This window comes from Aricia agestis, chromosome Z, assembly GCF_905147365.1.
Source record: "Aricia agestis chromosome Z, ilAriAges1.1, whole genome shotgun sequence".
Lineage (NCBI taxonomy): Eukaryota > Metazoa > Arthropoda > Insecta > Lepidoptera > Lycaenidae > Aricia > Aricia agestis.
Window position 1 is genome coordinate 22152930 of NC_056428.1, and position 26207 is coordinate 22179136.

The following is a 26207-nucleotide window of genomic DNA, read 5'->3' on the forward strand; positions in this document are numbered from 1 at the left end:
AGGCCAAAAAATCACGTTTATTATATGGGAGCCCCTCTTAAATATTAATTTTATTTTGTTTTTAGTATTAAGTGTTATAGCGGCAACAGACAATACACAATATGTGAAATTAGAATAACTCAATAAAACCTCATTTAATAAACCATTCTCTTGAACAATTTATAACTTTTATTTTGTACAGCTATCGGCATGAATATAGATTTTAACAAATATATTATATTTATTTGCATACCACTTGCTATTAATTGCGCACATTCTGCAATATATTATTCCACATGGCTACGTGAAAAACGTGCTAAGTCCGAAGATTACCGGGTCCGAAGATTACCGGGTGTAACAAAATTAAGTGATAATACTTTAGGGTGTATAAGTCCTCGCAAGATTATCAGCGAAGTTGATTCATAGGCAAATGACATAGTTAGTACGTAATTTAAAAGCCCAGCCGAGACAACGATTAATATTGAATTAACGTAACCTAATTAAATGACGAATTATTATTAAATGACGTAATCATAGACCAGGGGTCACCAAATGGCGGACCGCGGTCCGCACCCGGACCGCTGACCCTTTGTGTGCGGAACAAACATGTTCGAAGATGAACTTCGTTAAAATTAATTTCGGTCTCGACATACTGATGAACATGTAGCAATTTATATTCTAAATAATATTTTCTGTACGCCTAAGCGCTTTACTACAGATTTTGTGGTTGGTTTAAGACGTGGATGCCTCAGGAGGCGTGTTTTTAATGGCATTTTGCAGTACCAATAGAAACGCTCAAACGTCAAAGGATCTAAAGGGGCGTCTATCTTGCATTTTTGGAAATCACTTCATAATATTGATGAAGGTTTATTGCGATCAAGAAATCAACTAGATCCTGAAAATTGGATTTGATAAATATTGAGTCAACTTAATACCTACCTACCGGATTGAAGTGCAATTTTGCGGCTCCGATCACCGGATCCAATAATGATAAATACAAATATTAGATTTACCAGCAGAAAAAAAATGCTATATTTCGTTCTAAATTACGTCACTAGAACTAGATGCGGAAGCAACTACGTTGCGCTGAAAGTCGTTTATTGCGCGGTTTCATATGTCCTTTCCCGTCCCTTAAATTATCTTTTTTTTATGAAATAAGGGGGCAAACGAGCAAACGGGTCACCTGATGGAAAGCATCTTCCGTCGCCCATGGACACTCGCAGCATCAGAAGAGCTGCAGGTGCGTTGCCGGCCTTTTAAGAGGGAATAGGGTAATAGGGGAGGGTAGGGACGGGAAGGGAATAGGGGAGGGTAGGGAAGGGAATAGAGTAGGGGATTGGGCCTTCGGTAAACTCACTCATTTGGCGAAACACCAAATATTATCTAAATCGGTTCAGCCGTCGAAATGTGAATATGTTGTATTAATATCGTTGATTTCGGTGAAACTTATAACGAGTTACCTGTCCAAGTAGGCCCAAGGCCCAAAATGGACCACTATCGACGATAAAGATTGTGCCACAGAAATGGATCTAGATTTCTGTGGATTGTGCAATGTGCATGCTTAATACAGCTTTGCAATCATAATGGCGATCATTGTTATCAATCATGAATAATGTTCCAACATGAAGAAGCCTCATCACGGGCCATTTTTCCCGAAAGAGTAAATACCCAGACAAGATCAATAAAGGGACAATATTTTCGGCTGCAGCTTTAAATTCTGCAGCGGATGTAACTATGTAACAAAATATTCAATTAATATTCAATTCGCGAAATATTTCAATGCCCTAATCGGGGGAGGACACAAAGGGACACAATATTGATGTATATTTGTACAGGCCCTATGGCGCTAAAAAATTGGACTCTGCAAAATTTAATGATTGAAATTTAATGTTTAGTTGGATATTATTAATTTAACAACGTGTGAACTATTTAACGGGACAAATTTTTAGGAAACATGTAATGTTAAAATAAGACAATTTAAAATACAACAATTTTAAGAAATCATTCCACGATTTCAATGAAACATAATATCGTCGTCCTCTCTTCGACTACAACTGTTTTGATCAAATCACAAACACAAAACTTCTCATAAAATTTCCAATCAATATGACTGGCCAAAAGTACAACAATCAGTTTACGTGTGTGAGAATACTAATTTGCAGTTTAACCAAAAACGGACTAGAACGAGGATCGCATTTCTTTTAACGTCGGATTAAGGGTAAAATCAACTGCCACAGTTTTTGTGTATGACGCGCAGAGACTTCTGAAACTTTCGCAGATTGTGTTACATATCTGTTGCCGCTATAACAACAAATACTGAATCTTAAATACTGTACGAATAATACACGGCCAGTCTGTCATCATTTATCTTAATTAATCTGAGACTGATGCAGGAATTATGTCAAAAAATAATATTAAAGTCAATATTTTGACACTAGAATATCAATAGAAAAGCGTTGAAATTTGAAACAATTTAATTTTTTTATTTGAGGTCGAATTTCAACCATTGGGCGATCTCTAGTATTGAGAAATAGAATCCTATATTTGTTCTTGTTGTGTTGACTCCTAATCAATAATGTGTGTTGTTGTGTTCTTCAATTTCACGCAATAATGACTCATGTGTGTCGGAGGTAAGTGATCCTTTTTTTACCTTTGTTTAGTTTTAGGTGTCGCTTTATCGTTTATTACAATTTACAATTGCTTCACAAATCAATCGAAAGGAACTTCGTTCCATCCGGGTGTCTTTTGACACCTCTCTAGTTTTTTTTTCTCTATAATGGTACTCGCCCCCGAAACCTCCTATTTCACAGCTGTGCCCAGACCGGGCACAGTAGTATCCAATATCCTTATAATATACGAAATTGGGTCTATCTGTCTATGTGTTTGTTATCAAGTTTCGCGAAGGTACGAAACGTTCGGTTTGCGACTCACGATTGTCCGGTTCTTGTATGATCGTTACATTCAATCATTCATGTCAGACCATACATCAATATCTACTATCGATACTCTTGGGTCCAGAATGGAAATCATTTTGTCTACCAAAGTTACAGCATATCTTAATATATATATTTCTTGTGTGCGTGTGTATGTGACTGAACTCCTCCTAAACGACTGGACCAATTTTGATGAAATTTTTTGTGTGTGTTCGTGGAGATTCGAGAATGGTTTAGATTTACAGTTTGGTCTACTGGAAAATGTTTTTTCAATTAATTTCTTATTTATAAGGAGTTGTTGATTTTGGAATGTTTTACATTAGATCCGGCGGACGGCGCTATCATCGCATTCAATATTATTCTACTTCAATTTTAGTTTGTCCTGACAGATGGTGCTACGATTAATTTGAAAAAAATTTTGTTATTCAATTCATGTGCTGAATAAATAACAGATAGGCTACAATTTTAACCGACTTTCAAAATGGGGGAGGTGTTATGTTCGTTTTCTTATATTCAACGATTACTCCGCCGTTTGTGAACCGATTTTCAAAATTTTTCTTTTGGTATATAGGGTATCATCCCAATTTGGTATTATATTCAGAAAAGTGGTGATCTGATGAAGGATCCATAAGTAATCGAGGGAACTCCTCAAAACTTATAGGGAAACATATGGTGACTTCGGTTTCGTGAGAAGTATTCTAAGCATATGCTACCAACAAGTAAGATTTTGCACCGAGATATACCTGGTATACCGTGGTTCGGAAGGTGCTGAGAGAATTCCTGATTCTTTATAGATACAAGTTTGGGAGTTTCGGCGTTGTTTTAAGAACAGAAAGCATATGCTACTATGCAAATTACATTCTTCATCATCATCATCATCATCATCACTACCATATTATACCATTTCATAGTCTTTTAGATCGAGACTCGAGTTTGTCAAGCGATAATTAAAAAAAATCTATATCTACCTAATATTATAAACCTGAAGAGTATGTTTGCTTGAACGCGTCAATCTCAGAAACTACAGGTCCGATTTAAAAACTTATCTCAGTGTTAGATAGATCATTTATCGAGTAAGACTCATCATTTATCGAGAAGGTTATATTATATTATTACTCTAAGACTAATACGACAGAAGAAACTTAGGAAAATGTGGGAAAAACGGGGGAAATATTTTTTATGGGAAAATGTACCTACGGATTCTGTAAAATTTCTAATTTACGCGGGCGAAGCCGCGCGGGACATCTAGTATATATATATATATATATATATATATATATATATATATATATATATATATATATATATATATATATATATATATATATATATATATATATATATATATATATATATATATATATATATATATATATATATATATATATATATATATTAGACCGGTTCAAAAAAATCGACTATTTTTTTTTTTAAAACCCGCAGTGAAATATCTTCCTAGTAATGAAAAAAGAAGCCTGTGAAAACGGGAGCTCTTAATATCAATTTTGAAAGGTCGCATGGTATCATGAATTTCTATTTTACGTTTAAATAACATGGGAATTTTTTTTTTTAAATTTGGAATTATACAACTCATTTTTGAATTAACATGTCGGGATGAGCGATACATATTTTTGAAGGAAATTGAACGCTCTAAATAAATTGTCTCTTATGTTTTTTCTGTAAGTTCACTCCTTCAAAAGTTATTCGAGTTTAAAATCCAACATGTAATCAATTCGATTTTTTTGAACCGGTCTAATATATATATATATATATATATATATATATATATATATATATATATATATATATATATATATATATATATATATATATATATATATATATATATATATATATATATATATATAATAATAAAATTAGCACAATGTGTACTAACACGTATAGGTATAACATAATCGAATATTATCAAAATCGGAGACATCGGCAATTTTTCCTTATCCGCTTGGCGTGGAATTCCCCTAATCCCTATACCAGGGGTCACCAAATGGCGGACCGCGGTCCGCATCGGGACCGCCGACCCATTGTATGCGGATCGAGCATTTTTGAAGGTGGACTTCGTTAAAAATAAATTTCGGTCTTGACTTACTGAGGGACATCTCCAGGATTTAATGTCAATAGCTTGCACGACTTTCACTCCAAACAAGCAATAAAATTGTCACTTTTCTCATTGATGTGTAAATAAAAACCTTTGTAATTTTCGTAATTACCTTTGTTTAGTAAATCTTTTTTTTTATTATAAAATGTGCGGACCACGAAGGTCATTTCTTTTTTTAAAATGGACCCCGAGCGAAACTAATTGGTGGCCCCTGCCCTATACCAAAATACAGCTGTTATACAGCTAGTTGTGTAATGTCGTAATGTGTTGCTCGGGGACGATCTCTGTATGGGCCTATGTCAGTATAGGCCACTTAGATAGAAGGAGAATTACAGTAGGGACTCGATTAACCGGATTAATTGTTGTCGTTAGGCATTCGAAGTTCGAACATTCGAAAATCCGGATAATTTAATGTATGAAGAAAAGCTGGTTCGGTGCATATTATGTACGTAATCTTATATCTTCACTAAAAATAACACAGAAATCAATGTTCATTAAGAGATAGAAAATCCGAATAATCGCGAATACGTATATCTGAGGACCAGATAATCGAGTTACTAAATATCGTTATAGAGCAGCCTTTCCCCAAAGGCCGATAACGCCCTCTTGTGGGCGCTGAAGGTCTAAAGGGGGGCGTTGTGGGACTCGAAAAAAAATGGGGGCCTTGTGTAGATTTGTAATAATAATAAAAGTGTAATTTGTATTAGGGGGTGGATTTCGTCTGGATGCATTTTAAATAAAGAAAATTGGGGGGGGGCGCTAAAACGTATTTTTTTCTCAAAGTGGACAGTAGACAAAATAAGTTTGGGAACCCCTGTTATAGAGCCATTACAACATTTACAACTAGGAACAATGATGTTTTCGAATACCAGCAAACATTAATTACAGGTAGGGTTGCCAGGCGTCCGAATAAAGCAGGACACAGTCAGGCTTTTTGATTGCTTGTCCGGCCAAAATTAAGAGGAGTCCGGCTTCTGTAGAGCTTTGAATCGATAATTTTATATGAAAATTTACTATTTTTAAAAAGGTTTTACACCTAATAAAATGTTCAATTGTATGTAAAATTATTGTTTTTAATAAAACAGAAAATTACGTACGTATTTCTACACGAATTCAGATTCTAAGTACTCCATAGCAGGACTTTTTTGTACAAATATCCGGCCAAGCTGGCTCCTTTGTCCGGCTTTTTGGCTAAGTGACCTGGCAACCCTAATTACAGGACAATAGATGACCGAGTTCAGAGTCGTGTCAATCGAGTTTGGGTCGAGTATCACGAGTCGTTATCACGTCGCGTCGAGTGGCCATTACTGTTTAGTATTCGAATCTCGGAATGCAACCGCCTCTTCACGTTGGACCACGATGGATAACCAACATTGCCATAATGTTCGAATTGAACAATTATTTGCTGTTGGATAGTCCACTTATTGAGGGAGGCGCTAATATAATTTTATAACATAAGGGTACTTACTCATTTCTTCTTTTATAATTTGGACAGACCTTGTAACTTACCAGATTTATTATCTACATAAATCTGGCTTTTCCCCGGTCCTACAGTCTCCCTTTATGCAAAAAAACGATAATTTTCAACATCCTTCTTCACCCACTCACGTCTTCAATTAGAAGCGAGGAATCAGTGAAAAATGTGGAAAGCACATTTTTTTATTTCGTCTTAACGCGGATGAAATCCTTTGCAAAAGCTAGCTTACGTCATAAAATATTACAATGAATATCACAAAAAGCTCACAAAGTTCTAATGACTCTCGTATGCACGTATGTGATGTGTGCTCAGAAGCGCGAATATCAAAGCATTCCCAATCTCTACGATACAAAACATGTTAACTAGGTATCGAGTCAGTGTCGTCAGTTGGAAACTGAAAAATTTCTAACAGTGTTAAAAGTTACATTAGGGCCCCGCGTCGCGACATTCACAACTATGCGGGAATTCATATGGTCGAATAATCAAACAAGCTCTACGAACTAACATGGCACGGCTGTATAATGAGTTGCAGGTTCCGCGAGGGAAAGGAACACTCACCTTACTCCTTACTCTCCCACTCTACGAATAGGCGATAGCGAGAAATAGGAACCTAGGAAGCTACGAAAGTTTTTTGCAGGTCAATCCTGGATTTATAAATCGGCCGCGTCATAGGGCGCAGCCGATTTCATAAAGTGGCTTAGGGTCAAAATTCGACTCTGCGCTAATATACGCAGAGTCGAAGCGCATCGAAGCGAATTATTAAAACTGAAAATAACAAATTCAACCTTAACTCTAAAGCGTTAACGAACTTTATTACTTCTGAGAATTTAAAAAGGCGCGCGCGCATCTGCACGAATTCGCGTGAGTGCGCCCGGCTAACGCTGATTGGCCTCGCAGAAGTAATGTATGCTATACGCTCTGCAGTTAAGGTTGAATTTTTTGTGTTCAGTTTTTGGGAATTTGCTTCGCTTCGCTTCGACTCTGCGCTATTATAAATTGACCCTTACAATTACACCCTCAAAAAAATAAATTCGTCTTTGATGCAGGGGTATAACAAAAGAAAGTGGTAATAATTTAGAGTTTCTATGTGTCCCTTATATGGAGTTTACTGTGAAAATAGCAGCGCTGCAGGAGTAATTTTTCATCATAGAAATCACCCATAAAAATAGGCGAGCGTTCCAGCGTCATACATTTGCCCATACAAAAAACTTACTTCTTTCGCAGTGAACTTTGTACATGGGACACATACACAGTACACACCAATTATTATGACAGTTTTTACACCCTGCTTAGGCTATATATTATAATATAGCCTTATTATATTGTATATTACCTTCTATGTCAAAAAATAATTACAATCACCGAAAGCCTTCCATACAGGTGCTAAATATTATGTTTCAACAATATTATACTAACAATATTACATTGAAACATAATATTCTATTAGTTTATTACTAACAATTTTAATACCGCTAAATAATTAACACACATTTTATTACTCAATGTTGTTATAAAATAAATTTAGTTACGTTAGTAGTTACGTACGTAAATACGTGTACGTTAGTAAAATTTAATTTTCAACATCATTTCATTAGCTCAAGGCCGGTCGTCGCAATTTCAAGGATCAACAATCCTTACAAAGCAAAGGTGAAAGGACACGCCACACAAATACATTTTCTTTTAAATTTAAGTTTGTTTTTGTCTTCCTTAAGTTATCCGCAAAAGCCTCACAGGGGCTTGCAACTGAAATTCAAATGGATTTTATTAAGATTTTTTTATTCTGCAAATTGCAATCTTCATTTTCTTTAATTAGTAAGAAAAGCTAAGGAAATTCCTCATAATTAAAGGGCTTTAAAACGTCTTCAAGATTTAAGTGAAGTTCTATGACGTTTCTGAATACTTTCAGAGTTGTACAACATTTTAAATTATCCGTGTAAATTTAGGGCTTTGAAAACAGCACCCCAATTTGGTAAACAAGACAGATTAAACAAAAAAATGAAATTTTGTAAAATTGGGATATTTAACGTAAAAATCTTAATTCCAATTTTCAACAGTCTAGCTATTGCGGTTTCTAAGATACAGTCTGGAGACAGACAGCCAAATCAAAGTACCGTGTTACTCTTTGGGTACGGAACCCTATGCACGAATATAATTTCAATTTACATTTCACGCACTTTAAACTGCACGTAATTTTCAGCGAGTGTCGGGTGGCTGACGATTTAGATTAGTTAAATATTGAAATGCCCGAATTATTTAGCCGGGCGACCGAAACGCGCGTGCCAATGGTTCGCCACCCCTGACCCGCGACGCGGATGTTAGCAAATACGCAATCCAATAGCTGCTATTAATTCAATATTCTTTTTCAAAAGTTTCCAAAAGAGAATGTTTTTTAAATGTATGGAGTCTGGTCCAAATTTCCACCACTAACGAGACCTATATAGTAAAAATGTCTACTGAATACTGAGTCATTTAAACCAGACCGCAATCGAAAATACCTTGTCAGTGAAAAGTTATGGCTGAATGAAAAGTCGTGTTTTTTACCATTTTGTATGAAAAATATTGTAGATGTAAGTAAAAAAATGTATTGAGTTTGGAGCAAATGTCCACAACCAATAACACTTACGTAATGGTTTGCTAAATACGGAATCATTATTACTGAACCACAACCAAAAATAAGCTGTTAGAAAAAAGTTATGACGGAATGAAAAAGTTTTCTACCTTTTTGCAAAGTGCAATGGATCATATAAATTGTATTTATATGATCCATTGCACTTTTTTACTACTGTGATGCCGCTTGGCATTTCCTATTAGGTTTCTACTGAAATAGACGAATATCAATATCAATATATTCACTCATATATTGATATTGGTATTATGGGTCACGTTGGCGGTGGAAATTTGGACCACTTTAATCATTCTCCTTTGTTACTTTTTAGGGTTCCGTACCGAAAGGGTAAAAACTTGAGATACAGCCTGGAGATAGAAAGAGAGCGAAATCACAACTTTCAGTAATAGAATTGTACTGAGAGTTGAGACTTCGTTGTCTGTCTGTCTCCAGACTGTATCTCAAGAACAGTAACAACTAGAGAGTTGAAATATTGACAGATTATGTATTTTTAGAGCCGCTATAACAATAAGCAGTAAAAAAAAACAAATTAAAAAAAATAATTTTGTTGTATGGGAGTCTCCCCCCATACAACAAAGTTATTTTTAGGGTTCCGTACCCAAAGGGTAAATACGGGACCCTATTACTATTACTTCGATGTCTGTCTCCAGGCTGTATCTCAAGAACCTCTATAGCCACATTTCTAAAATTTTCACAGATTGTGTATATCTGTTGCCGCTACAACAAATACTGAAAACAAAATGAGGCTCCCATACAACCAACGTAATTTTTTGCTATTTTTTGCTTAAAATCAATAATGGCAATAGGTAGGTACTTGAAATGTTGACAAAATACTCAGTTGTATTTATACTTTAACAATAAATCATAAAATTTAAACAAAATAAATAATAAAGGGTCCATAAAAATCCATCCATCCATCAATCCATTAAACAAAATAAATAATCCCACACAATAAAAAAAACATATTTTTGCTATATTGTGGTACGGAACTCTTGGTGCGCGAGGCCTTGGCCGATTTTTTAGCCTTTTTTTGCCCGATATCAATAATTGCAATATACAGGTATTTCAAATGTTCACCAAATACTCAATTGTACTAAAACATAATAATTAATTAATAGAAAAAATAAAATGAAGTAAATAAAATTATCATTCAAAAAAACATTTTTTGCCTATTTTGGCCCCATAAATACCGTACCAGACCGACTCACGAAAGGGTTACGTACCCCATAAATACCGGGTACGTAACCCTTCGTTCGCGAGTCCAACTCGCACTTGACCGGTGGGCAAAATAATTATAAATGGTTATCTTTAAATTATTTTCATCGCTTTACAAATAGAGATTTCATTTTAAATACGAAAGCAATGAACATTCCTTTGAAAGATGTTTTGAAGAATTCAAATAAAGTAACAATTTTAAATATCGTTTGTAATAAACAGAGTTTAGAGCAATGAGATATTCTTTGTTTATTTTTAATTTCTGTATTTAAATATTATCTAAAGGAACTTTCTAGAATTATTATTTCCATAAATGAAACAGCAGTATTTATTTTACAGAAAGACTTGTAGGTACTCGTAATCTCTAAAAAATTAAATTTGTTTTACTATTTTTTAGTATTTTTTGATTTAAAACCGGGACCCTATTACTAAGACTTTAATGTTTGTCTGTCCGTCTGTCTCCAGGCTGTATCACAAGAGCCGCTATAGCTAGAATTCTGAAATTTTCACAGATTGTGTATATAATAATCTATTGCCGTTAAAACAACTATGTACTTTATTTTAATTTTATTATTAAATTTTACTAAAGTCCAAATATAGATAATTAAGAATGTTGTGAAAATTTCAAGTTTTCAAAATTTCATTTATTTAATTTTCAATAACGAGCAAAAAAAGGCAAAAATCACGTTTCTTGTATAGGATATACAACTTTAATATACAACTTTATTTTATTTATAGTATTTGTTGTTATAGCGGCAACAGATATACACAATCTGTGAATATCTAGAAGTCTAAATATAGCGGTTCCGGTTCCGGTAGACGGACAGACGGACAGACAACGAAGTCTCAGTAATAGGGTCCCGTTTTTACCCTGTGGGTACGGAACCCTAAAACAAAATAAATTAAATATTTAAGAGGGCTCACATACAACAAACGTAATTGTTGTGCTATTTTTTTCTCGATATCAATGACGGCATAGGTAGCAGGAGCAAGCAGCTCTATTAGAACTTAGAAGCCAGGTGACGTTTTGGTCGTGAGTCGTGACCTATGAGTTACTTGTAAACGATGAGTAACAAATTTATCTATATCCTACGTATCATTAAGGCCCTGTATTCCCAGAAACGGACGATTTTCAAGATTTAAAAGTGACAGTAGACACAAAAATATAGTAATTTAAATTCTGAAAAAAAATATGTGTTATTTAAGGATCTAACACAGTGGAATTTATATTCCATTACACAATATCATGAACTTCACTCGATAGAAAAAAATCCCAAACTTATCTCTTTTTTTAACGAATTTTCCATACTATGTGCAAATTATTTGGAATTTTCAGATAATTTTTGCACTGAATTAAAGACAAAGAATATATCTAGGACGATTCGTTTTTTTGACGCGCTTTAATTGATGTATAAAAAAACGACGATCAAAAAACTATAAAATAGCAGGCGCAAAGAGTGTGACTGAAAGCGTACCAGCCGAACCTTTGCGCTTGCTATTTTATAGTTTTTTGATCGTCGTTTTTTTATACATCAATTAAATCGAGTCAAAAAAACGAATCGCCCTAGATATATTCTTTGTCTTTAATTTTAAAATGCAAAAATTATCTGAAAATTCCAAATAATTTGGACATAGTATGGAAAATTCGTTAAAAGAAGAGGTAAGTTTGGGATTTTTTTCTAGTGAAGTTCATGATATTGTGTAATGGAATATAAATTCCATTGTGTTAGATCCTTAACTAATACATATATTTTATTCAGAATTTAAATTACTATATTTTTGTGTCTACTGTCACTTTTAAATCTTGAAAATCGTCCGTTTCTGGGAATACAGGGCCTTAAATATTAACTCGCATTTAACTACAGCTAAGTCTTAATTATTTTCATTATTTTCTTGATGTCTATAAACATTATTTGCATTTATTTGGATTTAAACTAAATTTTATATACATTTATGATTTCTTTTTGCAAACAACCTTCATAAGTTTAGTGACACTTAAACTTAACCTCTCTTATTTTGAATTAAAAGAGCGTTTGTGGCAAAGTAAGTAGACCTGGTTCGCACTTGAGAGGGTGCAAGCTCCATCCTGGGTGAAGGCGTGAAGCAATGAGTCATTTTCAAATCTCAAGTATATAATGCGGGTGCTCGTACAGTGAAGGAAACATCGTGATGAAACCCGCACATGGTTAGTCCCAGACGTATTGACCTTATTCCTCTGGACGAGGCGGACTATGTTGCGTGAAATAAATTTAAATCTTGTTCCAGACACGTTTTAAAGAGTAGTTACTTCGCTTTGAAAATACTATATAAATCACCTGGAACAGCTGCCTTTGTTTTTGAACTAAAAAGCAAAAATAAGATGATTTTTGCTTTTTAGTTCAGTTTCATCAAACCGGCCGAATCCGTTCGGTCCCGGCCGATTGATGGCAAACCGGATTATATACAATAACTAGATGACGCCCGAAACACCGTTGCGCCAAAATTAATTTACTGCGCAAGAACCGTACATTTTTCCGGGATAAAATGTATCCTACATCCTTGCTCATGACTCTAAGTATGTCCATACTAAATTTTGGCTAAATCGGTTCAGCGATTTGGGCGTGAAGAGGTGACAAACAAACACCTAGACAGGTAGACCCAATTTCGCATATACTTATAAGGATATTGGATACTGCTGTGCCCAGACCGGGCACAGTAGTATCCAATATCCTTATAATATACGAAATTGGGTCTATCTGTCTAGGTGTTTGTTATCAAGTTTCGCGAAGGTACGAAACGTTCGGTTTGCGACTCACGATTGTCCGGTTCTTGTATGATCGTTACATTCAATCATTCATGTCAGACCATACATCAATATCTACTATCGATACTCTTGGGTCCAGAATGGAAATCATTTTGTCTACCAAAGTTACAGCATATAGTAATAAAATAATATAGATTTTACACTATGTTAAAATGTGGGCCCCAAGCTGGATTTAATCCTAGCTACTCTTTAACATGCAAAGCGTCCTAAATTCTGCATAGCATCCTTTGGCTTAAACGAGCATTAGTTAATCTAACTTCAGACACTAGACCGCAAATATTCCCGTCGTAGAGACAGTATCAAAAATAAACCCATCGCAAAATGAACTCTTGCCCAATCAATAGAGCGTTTCAGGTGCGATTTTAGATCTCGTGGACTCTGAAAATGTATTCACGCTAGAGGGAGCACCAACAAAACAAAAAGTTTCTTCAACGTTTGACGACGTTTCTGTCATTCAACTTCAACCTTTAAAATGTAATAACGTGTCCACATGTTAGATTATGGTCGGATTATTATTTATTGCATGTGTTAGTACCCCCCTGCTCTGACCAATGCGTGACATTGTCCAGTGTATGTGTGTGTTGTAACTTGTAATGTTATAGAAAATAATTTTATAAGAGTGCCGTTTGTGGGATCACAAACTGACAGGGGGCCACGGAAGATCAGGCGCCACGGCTTGCCGCGGTCGATGCCTGAGTGGCTTTCCCTTTAAACATGCGATGTGTGCATTGCACAGCCATAACCGATCACCAATTAGTTTTTAAGTAGTTCAATGTTGTATGTTATAATGCGTCATGTCAATTTGTTGTTATTCTTCTGTGTTCTAAACTCTGGCTGTGCTCTGTCCTTGTATGTTTAATAAATATATTTTTATTTTATTTATTTATTTTATAACATTCCCTGTTCAAAGTTTAAAGAATAATGTTAACGTCAAAATGAAGTATATTTTATTATCTATTCATCCCTCCTCATAACATGAAACAAAAGCACGTTTGGGCATTAAAAATACGTTTCCCAATCAACGATCGATCCTAGATCTTTTAAGGTCTTCTTGTAAGTAAACCACCACAAAGGGACATTTTGCTGTTCTGATGTTTCGTCAATCCAAAATTAATCATCTACACTCTACAGGTATAACAAAACTATGTGAAAATACTTTAGGATTTACCCTTACATAGTGAAAGTACCTGCGCTGAAAGACTTACTTTTTCCAATCATTGTATGAATAAATTCATGACGTTGGCACGTATCTTATGAAAACACTAGCTGACCCGGCAAACGTTGTTTTGCCATATTCATTTTTAGTATCAATATAAACGGTAGATAAATGCATGTACACATAAAATTTAATTAGAATCGGAGTCGTTTTGGAGTTCGCGCATAAACACTGTGACACGAGAATTTCATATAATTACTAGAGATAAAAGTCAAAAACTACTTTTTCAGAGAGCTGCTAGTTTCGAACACATACACACCCTTTAAGTATTATCTAATTATATTAACTAGAGATCGCCCAATGGTCGAAATTCAACCTTAATTTCAACGATATTAGGACTACTACTATAGTACTACTATAGTATATAATACTATAGTATAAATAGTATATAGTATATAGTATAGTATAGATGGCAAAATATATTATTTGATTTATTAATTTTGCGCCCATTAACAGTTTGTATGCCCCGTTCAAAGAAACGCATAATGTTTTTAAGCGTTCGGAAGCACCACCCTGGAACTGAGTTGTCCTATGACATGCCGATCGCACGATGCAGCGGGCATTGATGCACATATTGCATGACGAAAAATTAAACAACTTCTCAATCAATGTACAGCACGTAGTTTGCATGTCATTCGCGTCATTCACTACAATAAACGATCATGCGTGCATTACAGCACGTTACGCATGTCGTGCTGAAAAATTAAAGAAGTTGTAATTCAATGTACAGCACGTTGTACAGCACGTAGTTTGCATGTAATTCGCATCATTCACTACAATACACGATAATTCATGCATTACAGCACGTAATGCATGTAATGCAGAATTACCGTTTAGCGAGCGCTTTAGTTTTTATTATTCGTAGCTTATAGTTTGTGCGTTTTGATGATATGCGTGACACATTATAATTGACAGTGGTAGGGAAGTTACCTAACAAAAATGCATGCATACGACATTTTTCAAATGTTTTCGTAACAATAATTTTATACTCCTATTTCACAGTTAATATTTATAATTTTTATTAATAAGTTAGCATTTAGCATCTTTTCATTTTTATTCATTTACAATTATAGGAAACATTTGTTTTTGTAGATGGAATATAATTTATTACATTTTGATTTTTTTTTGTTTTCTTGTAAAAAAACCCGTAGCAAGGAACATGAAAACTGTCACCCATATCATCTTAGAACGCACAGACTATAAAAATAATATAATCAATATTTTGACAAGAGAATATCAATAGAAAAGCGTTAAATGAAACTTATAATTTAATTTTTCATATGAGGTCAAACTTCGACCATTGGTCGATCTCTAGTCAATTTTTATTGCATCAATTTTGGATCCACGAAACTTTACAACAGCAACGCATACCTTGGTGAAAAAATGTCTATTCTATCTCTTACCTGCACATATGCTGCAGGCTCTGTACCCGTTTGAACCTGGACACCGGGTACAGTAGCTGGACTCGCACCGGACCCAGCACTGGCCGCAGGTTCAGGAAGAACAGGTATCGTCCGCTTCTAGAAGTTTCTACAGCATTTTCGATGAATTCCACTATCGTCTGTGCCTTGAACATCGTGCAGCCGCCGAAACAGAAGTTACCTGGGGACAATATTGATTGAAGTCAAAAGACGCGTTGAGTGTAAACCGGCCCCTAGACGATCAATTGTATTGTGCAATATCACGCTTCAATTTTATTGAACAGTTTATTCGACAATTAGGTTGAAGGCACGCGATGTTTAATATCAACCCTAGACGTATTACGCAATACGTGATATTGCGCAATAAAATTGCTCGTCTAGGGCCCCGCTAAAATTTCAAGGTTGCTCTATGATTTATCAAATGTGAACCACACTAGAAGCTATTAGGTTGATGCGTATGTTAAGTCTAGTTCATTTTTAAAACAGTTCACTCAACGGTACAAATAACAAATATTGGTATCTACCAATAATATACCTAACCACTTCCAAACTTGGCGATGGCACGACACGAATCAAATGTATTTAAATCTGAAGATACAGAATTCGATAGACGTTGGGTTCACTTAAAAATAAACCTTCTTTTATTCGTTACGTAGTTACTACATATTTAATCATCTGTGGTCTTTATAAAACTAACTGCCTCTCAGTAAGAATCTTATAATATACGATGCATGCTCGATTGTACTATTTTGAGTCGAGACACAGTTTGGTTAGGCCAAGTTTCCACCTGCTTATTAACGTCTTTGTCTAGTTCATTAAAGACTAGTCAACGCCCGCAACTTCATTGCACTATAGGGCCAGGCCACAACACTGCGTTGCCGCGTCGCATCGCAAAAACAACCTTAGAAAAGCAATGTAGTTTTTGCGATGCGACGCGACGTCGCAACGTAGTGTTGTGGCCTGGCCCTTAGTGCATTTATCTTGAGGAAATCTATCTTCTGTCCCGTCTTTCAAAGTATTTCCACACCTAATTTTATTTTAATTAGTTCAGCCGTTTAAGCATGAATAGGTAATAAAAAGACAAACTTTCGCATTTATAATAATAAGTAAGGATGATTTTTAACTCACATTTTACTCCCAAATCACTTCAAAAGTGATAAAAAGCTCAAAATTACGAAAATTCAACGGTGGCATGTTTGTATCGTGTCAGGACATAGACAACCAAAACTAATGTATTTACCATTCGGATAGCTAAGTTAAATTGTTCAAAATGATACCAGCTCTGGCCGTTGTTTAGGAAGTCTCCGCTAATATTCACATAATGTATTCAAGTATTGCAGCTCGGTGGAATTCTATCATTGATAATAATGAAATACTAGCTGAGTCGAGCGGCATCGTCCGTATGTGGCTTGAAATTTAAAAATATCTAAAGGATTAATTGGGAAAGAAAAAATATTGAAAACGGATTCGCAGACGGCGGAGTAATCGTTGAACAAACATTCCCTATTTTATATCTTCTTAATGGACACTTAACTTTGAATGTCTCAGAGCCAGTCCACACGGCGCGTTGCGCCAGCGTTGCGTCGACGCAGCGTTGCCATGCCGTTGCGTTGTTTTACATACAAATAACCAAGGTGTTGACACGGCGCACTGTGTACGTTAAGAGGGAACGCGGGTGCAGTAGAATTTAAACAGAGAAACTATTGCCATCACGCTTCACCCTGCGCCGGCACGTGTATTGTGATAGAGACAGATACAGTAAATCGAGGTAACGTAGTCCTCTGATTCCTCCTTTGAAATAGAGCCTATGTAATTTTTTTATATCTTCAAGAAGAGTGAGTCTAGCCTCTACGTTTTTATTTTATCTTAAATATCTTTCAAATTTGTTTTATGGTCAATGGATTGGCGGGGTACGAGGCATTCAATTTTGCGATTTATGAAGGGTCATTTTATTTTATTTATTAGTAAATTTAGAAAAAAATCGAACATAGAAGCATAGCTTTAGTAGATCCCAATAGTGTATAAAAATCATTTGTCTAGACGCATTGTCCAGGGAGTAAATTGGGGAATACGTTTGTATGGCAAAACAGTGTAAGCGTTTCCTCTTAAGACTGCTTCGTAATAACGCTGCAACGACGTATTTGCGTTGCGACGTCCAGGGCTGTAGCTAGAATCAATTTTGAAGTAGCGCAGCGTTGGTAGATGACACAACGCAACGCAACGCAATGCGCCGTATGGACTGGCTCTTATTTATATTTATGTCAAACAATAGTAAAAATATTTTTAGACTATTGTTTTGACATTAAAAAATAAGTTTTGGGCTTTTCTCTTTAAAAACGACAAAATTTCACCCCTCTTTCGGGATTGAAAGGGGGGATGAAAATCCGCTGCAGCCTGTAAGCTGAATCTCGGATTTAAAATTTAAGACCGCAGTCCGCACTAAGCGATGCTTCGCTTAGTGCGGACTGCGGTCTTAAATTTTAAATACGAGATTCAGCTTAGACTAATTCCATCTACTATAAGAAGTGTCTAACACAGGCTACACGGTCAGTCTGGCATCAGTTCAGTCTGTCAGTCTGATCCAGACTGACGGGAGAAAGATCGTGTTACCGTGTGATTGACGGACTGATAATTTTTAGGGTTCCATATAAAGGGTAAAAACGGGACCCTATTACTAAGACTTCGTTGTCTGTTCGTCTGTCCATCCGTCCACCCGTCTGTCCGTCCATACGTCCATCCGTCCGTCTGTCTGTCTGTCGCCAGGCTGTATCTTAAGAACTGCTATAACTAGACCAGAAGTCTAGCTAATTTTCACAGATTGCGTATATCTGTTGCCGCTATAACAAGAAATACTCAAAATAAAATAATATTAATATTTAAGGGGGGCTACCATACAACAAACGTGATTTTATTGGCCTTTTCTGCACGATGTCAATAATGGCAATAGGAGGCCTTAAATATAATATGTGTACTATAATGATTAATAATAATAATTAAGTAAAATAAAAATTTAAGGGGGCTCCCAACAAAAAACACAATTTTTGGCCTATTTTTGCTCTACGTACGGGACCCTTCGTGCGCGAGTCCGACTATAATCATTTGACTATAATCATAATCATTGCACTTGGACGATTATTTTTTACTATGTTCTTTCCGGCGGTCAATCTGGCGTCAGTCTAACCGACAACAGAGACAATTAATTATGATTAACCTTCTATTTAACAAAGAGTTTGACAGAAAATGTATGGGGCTTATGTCAAAATTTTGAATTAATTACATTTAAGTAATTAATGTTCCACTCTGAGCGCGGCAATAAGACTGGTGGACTGAACTGATGCCAGACTGACTGTGTAACCCTAGTCTTATTCACTACGTGAATACTCTGTAAAGGGAACCAATTGGAAATCTAGATCAAAGCATTATTATTTTCAAAGGCACTAATTAATATTTCTGTGGACAGGGAGCAAGGGGGAAGTAACGGCATTGAAACTCGGTCAACGCCGTATAATTACAAGCTAATTGTTGGGGTAAATAAATCGCGCTAACTCAGGGGTTCCCAATCTTCTTCAGCCTGCTGCGCAGTTTTACACGTCATAATATTTTGTCACGTTGCCCTACTCTACCTAGCTATTAGAAAAAGATACAAAATAAACAGCTTTAATGATTATAGTTAGGTAAAGCAGGTAAATAATAATGGACAAATATTTAATAATTAATTAAATAATAATCGTCTACCCGCTTTACATAAGTAATATTTTTATTTTATTTTATAATATATTTTGTGGTTTTGGATAATGATGGAGAATGATAATGAGGGAGGATCGACTCACGAGTCACGGCGCCCCTTTTGCCTTTCCACGGCGCACTAGGGCGAACCCCTTTGGGAGCCCCTGCGCTAACTCATTACGCCGGGACAACTGGGACAGAGCCTTACACATTTTATTTACATTGTAATGTTTTAACTTAGAATTCATTGTCGCGGAAAGAAAATCTGTCTGTAGCTTTTCTGGTTAAGCTAACGTGTTTACTGTTTTTTAAACAGATATATCTTACATTTGTTTACTTAGTGTAAGTATTTATACGTTAGGGCAGCCATTCTCAAAGTGTACTCCGCAAAAGCCTTGTAGGGGCGAGCGAGGCGAGCGATACAAAAATTATGTTTAGAAATGTCGAACACTAATAAAACACAAGTTTTTGTGCACCTTTTCTTTTTTTTTCACTAAGTATATTAATAAATTATTAAATTACACGACCGGATTCAAAATAAATCCTTATTTCACAACCGGTCGTGTAATTTGTTAAAATGTATACTTAATAAATCCTGATATAGTGGTATAGGATATAGTGTACAAAAATTGTGTTTTATTAATTATTAGATTTATTAGTGTTCAACATGAATCGACAGTACAAAGGGCGGCACTGAACTGGACACAATTAATTAAAAACAAAACCTTATGTTTTTTGGGTCCGTCAAAAATGTAAGTTCTTAAGCTTAGAACAAACCTGCGCGTCAGTGACACGGTACGGACGCGGTACGAGAGAGCGTCTGCAACGCGAAACTGGCCTTGCACACCTGCGCGACTACGGCGCGAACCGTCAAACTTAATTTGTTCACGAACAGTTACTGAAGACGCGCGACTTTATCTGGTGTATGCTAACTGTTGTGGTAATGACATCCTCATACTTAATATCAGAGTCCAATGCGTCGGACGGACGGACATGAGGGTTGCGAGATGCTAAGCTTGCTTTTGATTTGGAAGGTGCAGAGGAATAAAACACGTCCACAATGGTCAAGTTGAATTAATTTAGGCGCCTACTACCACACGTACATGCTAGGCTACAGATTTGCTTGCGCATGCCGGCTTGAACACTGAACATTGTGCGTGTAGTTGGTAAAACTGTAGTACGCGCAAGCCCCAAAGTTTGTCTTATTGTTTTTTAAACTTGCTTGAAATTCAGGCATGCCTTCGTGTAGACTCGTCTGCGCGTGTGGTTGGAAGTTCAGTGTTCATTCATTCATTGAATTATAAAAATCTCTGCTCGCTCTGTGGTAGATCAAATCGAAAGATTATTTTGACAGGAATAAAAAAAATACGCATATGAAAACAAATATTTTATTTATGCATTATCAATTTTGTCACTAGCAAACACTGGAAAAATTAAAGCAGAAGAAATAGCTCTTCATTGAGAAACATTGTTTATACGCCGACGAACTCGGCAAGAATTTGGCTTGCGCATGCATGTGGTAGATAAGTCAGTCTTACATCTTTTCATGCGAGAAGCATGCGCTAGCAAAACTGTGTTCAAGCATGCACATGTGGTAGGTGCCCACAATAATAATATCATGACACAATCTATCAAAACGTAAACAAATAAAAAAATCATAAACTAAAGAGTTGTACAAAATAATATAAAAAAGGTTTTAAAAAGAAGTCTAGTTATGTACACCTCGAAACACGCGTCTGACAACTTGACGCGCATGTTTTGCTTTGCCGACGCGAACATTTCGCGTCGCGGTCGCGTAGGTGTGCACGGCGCCATAAGATTACATGGGCAGCGTCCGCCGCGCGGTAGACGCTACCGCTTCGCAGTCGCTTTGGTCGCGTAGGTTTGTCCTAAGCTTTATAATCCGCTTGCGACCAGAATGAGATCGGAATGACAGTTTCTTGATGCGCGCTGACATTTGGCCAGCCGTAGGATCGATAGAAAGGTCGAAAGGAGAAATTTTGACTACGGAACTTTGTATGGACTATACTCCACTCGGGCTAATTTGTCGCTAGCGGTCATTGACTCCCTGTCAAAAACTTGTCATTTCCCATATAAACTGCGATTGACAATGAAGTGTCAGATGTTATCAATCGTGGTTTTATATGGAAAATGACAAGTTTTGACAGAGAGTCAATGACCGCTAGCGACAAGTTAGCCCGAGTGGAGTATAGTTAGTTACTAAAAGTCCTGACCCCTCCGAGGTGAGCCGGAGGGGAGAGGGGGGGAAAGAAGGACCGATTATAAAAAAAAATACGACCTTAGGATATTTGTATTTTCTTAAATATCTAAATTTTTTGAAGACAGTAAACAGAAGTTACATCTATTGATGAATAATAGCTTATTTTATAGAAACGTTTCCGGATTTTCTTGTCTCTAAGAAAAATCATTGATGACTTTTCAATGGCCATAGAAAAGTTGTATGGCAACAAATCTTTACTTCGTTTTATAAAACTGAAAATTTCATTGTAATGAGAAAAAATCTTTTACATTTTTATTTCCAAAGTCAAATTAATATTAATAATGAATACTAATCGATACTTATAGTATTGACTATTTTTACCTAAAAACACATTTGTTGAGTCTTTCTGCGGTATGAGGCTCAATGATCCTTGTAATTGCAGTTTTTTTTCTGTTGTCTAAGTTACCAGAAAATCTCTTAAATGTTTTCATCGTTGCCTGTTCTAGTCACAATAGATCGAATTTATGTCGGAACTTCCTGTAGACCAGTCCAAAACCAGAATAATGTTATCAAATCAACCCAATATTACGTCGATGCGATCAGTTAAAAGGCTCCAGGAGAGCAACCAGTTCCTAAAAACCGGCCAAACCGTGCAGAGAAGTTTCCATTAAGATGGTCCGCATAAATATCAAAACATTTTGTTTTCTAGTATCCCGATCTGAAAAATGCGGGCGGTTGCTTTTTCACGAGTTTGGCGAATTGACCATGGTATCACTGAGAAATTGTCTTTCGACTTTTCCAAGCACACCCCCTTTTTGAGCATTGATTTACTAAGGTAAAATAGTAAAAGGAGCCGAAGAAAAATGTCTTAAATATTATTAAGACATAAGAAATATTTTTCAGAAATAAGTTGTAAAAATCTACGACATTTTCTCGACCTCGCGTGAAGCGTAGCAAGGATTTTCCTGTCTACAACCTCTACGCCTCTATTTATTGCTAGAAATCGGAACTTGCTTTTAAGCGATTTTATTTTATTTATAACAACTAGTGACCTTAATTTAACGACGTTAGGACTACTGCGTTTAATTTGTAAAAAAATATTGACTATCATATTTTTTTTCAACTCTTGTCTCTGGGACTCAGCTGATCTCAGATTGGCCGTGTAAGCATTGTCTTTTAGTATCTAAGATTCAATAAAAAAACTATAATCCATTTTGGATTTGTCAACTTGTTGTCAACAGACTTCAACCATAAATAAAAGAAATTCGTATGTATAGGTTTGTCACTCAAAAATCTGTAATCTTCTTGAGTGTGCGTACTGTAGTGTGTGTAATGTTTTATTTGTTAAAAAATGTGTGATAAAAGCATAATTTTAAAATAATATTAGCTCGATGCACTCCTTCACCATATAAACTGTAACTGTGCAAAATTTCATTCACCTACGTTTCCGCATCTTTCGTCAAAACGGATGCAAAGTTTTTCGCTTGCGTATTAATATATAGATAAGCACCAAAAACAACTGAATAAGCTTTAGGCAAATAAATTGTAGTAAACTTTATATGCGAGCTGCATAGATGAAAACGATTTTTTCGTTTTGGTATATATCTGAGATAATTTCACAAAATTCATCATTTTCTAAGCAAAATGTATATCTACAAAATCCGAAATAAGAAATTAGATCCACTTTTTCAAAGAGTAGATATTTTAAAAAATCAAACAAACAAACGAACGGACTGTTTAGAAATTAGTTAAAAATTCGGAAAAACTTCATTTAAAAGCTGGAAAGCTATTAAATAACGCCGCAACTCGTTGGGGTGTCGCGTGACAACGGCCCAGTTAAAAATTTTGTCAAAAATCTCGCACATCCGGATTTTTCATTACGATCGGAGTAAAAAGTAAATCATATTATATTATGGGTATAATTTAAACGATCACCAAAAATATTTTAAGACCCTAAGCCTAATCACCAAATAAAATAAATAACACCAAAAAAAAAATTGACTTTATAAAAAGAGTCTTAAAGTAAATCACATTATGATCCAAAATAAATAAAAAAAATGTACAAATATTCTTTTTGATACCCAAAATGGATAAATTGATCACCAAAATATAATGTCTTACACAAAAATTCATATTACCACCAAAAACCTTACTCTAAACTTGTTTGACGTCATCCAAAATAAATATTATAATAAATTTATTTATTCACAAAAAATACAGCTTTACAAAAACATTGGTGGAGATTTCTATTAAGTAGAGACTTGTGCCAGAAATCTCCGCTCTTCCTTAGCAAAATATTTAAACAGCTTACATCAGTATTTCATTTTCACATTCAATACTTGTTACATAGTTATATACTTAATAATTAATAATTATTCTTTATAGTTTACTACATTAATTGTTGTTAGTAGGTATGTATGAATGTGTGTGTGTGTGTGTGTGTGTGTGCGTGCGTGTGTGTGTGCATGCGTGCGTGTGTGTGTGAGTGTGTGCATCCTATTTAGTTATGTAAAGAAGGCATTCAGTTTCTTCATAAGGTAAGGACTTAAGCCATTCCGTGATACGGTTCATAGACTCTATGTGGCTTAAAATATGTATATTAAGTAGTTTATTTATACGATTGTATAATCTTACAGACTGAATTTCAAACTGTCTAGAAGCAAAATGCGTTTTACATGTTTTGTAATTGATGATGGCAGTTCTTCTTTTTAACCCCCGACAAAAAAGAGGGGTGTTATAAGTTTGACGTATCTGTCTGTCTGTCTGTCTATCTGTCTGTCTGTCTGTCTGTCTGTCTGTCTGTCTGTCTGTCTGTCTGTTTGTCTGTGTGTGTATCTGTCCGTGGCATCGTAGCATCCAAACGGGTGGACCGATTTTGATCTAGTTTTTTTTGTTTGAAAGCTGACATGATCGAGTGTTCTTAGCTATAATTCATCATCATCAGCCTGCTCAGTCCTAGACAATCAGGGTTTATCTGGTTTATGAAAGGCCGTTAGCTACTTGTAGTCGTTTGATAGGTTTTATATTTCATTTTAGTTCGTGATATTTGTGAATATACAATATACATAATAATAGAAAGTTGACCTGGTGCTGCAGCATCACCTGGTAATCAATAGGATATCCAACTCCTCGCCAACTAAGAGCAGAGGTTTCGTGTTTGGGCTCATTTTAATTGTGACAACCAGTAAGAAGTAGATAAAGTATAAACAGTAAATATTTACATGCTGCTGCTGCAGCATCACCTGGATTCTATAGGAACCGACCTTTGTATGAACCCAAAGTGGAGGTTTCATGTTTGGGCTCATTTTAACGGCCTCATTGAAAAGGACATTGATAGATGGTAATCATGAGAATATGATTCTGTTGATAGGAATTATTCTGCACTATAACCAACACAAGTTTAAAAAGTATGAAATAAAATTAAATTAAGAAATTTAAAAAAACCCCCGCCAAAACAACTTTAAAAAGTAATGAAATAATATTTACTGCCTTTAACTTCAAATGATTCCTAACTTGTGTAAAGTAATAATTATTTTAGTCCATAATTGTTGTCAAGGTGTGTCGGGAGACCGCTAATGTAAATGTTTAATTTCACTTAACAAGTTTAAGGATCAATTCGCAGCTATCTGAATCGAGATAGGTAATCACTCAGCGACTTGTCGGTTGTAGGATGTAGTTTACTTTTTGGCGGGGTTTTTTTTAAATTTCTTAATTTAATTTTGGTTACATCATTTGGTTGCACAGGTAAGGTCTTACGTAGTTTGGTAAACGTGTTGAGTATGTATAATTTTCTGATAGATAACAGCTGACTCATGTTATAGAGTTCATTTGTAGGAATATAGGGTAATCTGTACATTATTTTTATAAGGGATCTCTGTGTTCGCTCGACGTCGATAATTTTACTTTTACAAGCTCCGCCCCAGACCGGTATGCAATATGATATGACTGATTGTGCTAGTGAGACATAAAGTTGGTTTAATAATTTTTTAGAGGCGATATGTCGTAGTGTCTTAAAAACCCATTTCAGTTTTCCTAGCCTACCAACTAACGCTTCAATCTGCGAGGACCAGGTAAGCTTATAGTCAATTTTTAACCCTAAATACTTGGTGACACTTAGTCGTTGAAGAGTGGGGCAATTGCATGATTTTGTAGCACTACAAGTATGGAGCTGGATTTTGAAAGTATCACCAGGCGAGGTACGGTTTGTGATAGAGAAACATAGGTAATTAGTTTTTGATATATTCAGGGTAAACAGATTAGATTCCAGCCACAGAGCAACCTTTCTTAGTCCTGATTCTGATTCTGCAGCTACCTGAGCAGCATTCCAAGTTGTACCCAAAAAAACCAAGGCCGTGTCGTCTGCATAGGACACTATCGTGGCACCATTAACTTTGAGTTTACAGAGGTCATTTATGTAAATCAGGAAAAGCGTTGGTCCAAGAACGCTTCCCTGAGGCACACCGCAGGAGATGTC

General features: G+C 35.6%; 1 protein-coding gene across 6 annotated transcripts in view; it reads right to left on the reverse strand.

The window, feature by feature from the left end:
• Positions 1-26207, reverse strand: part of LOC121739067 — a 131344-nt gene that overhangs the window by 68658 nt on the left and 36479 nt on the right. For all 6 annotated transcript variants that reach the window (XM_042131383.1, XM_042131381.1, XM_042131382.1 and 3 more), the window contains one exon: positions 15769-15967. In XM_042131383.1, coding sequence (XP_041987317.1) covers positions 15769-15967 — 199 coding nt within the window. The remainder of the gene's footprint in view (positions 1-15768; positions 15968-26207) is intronic.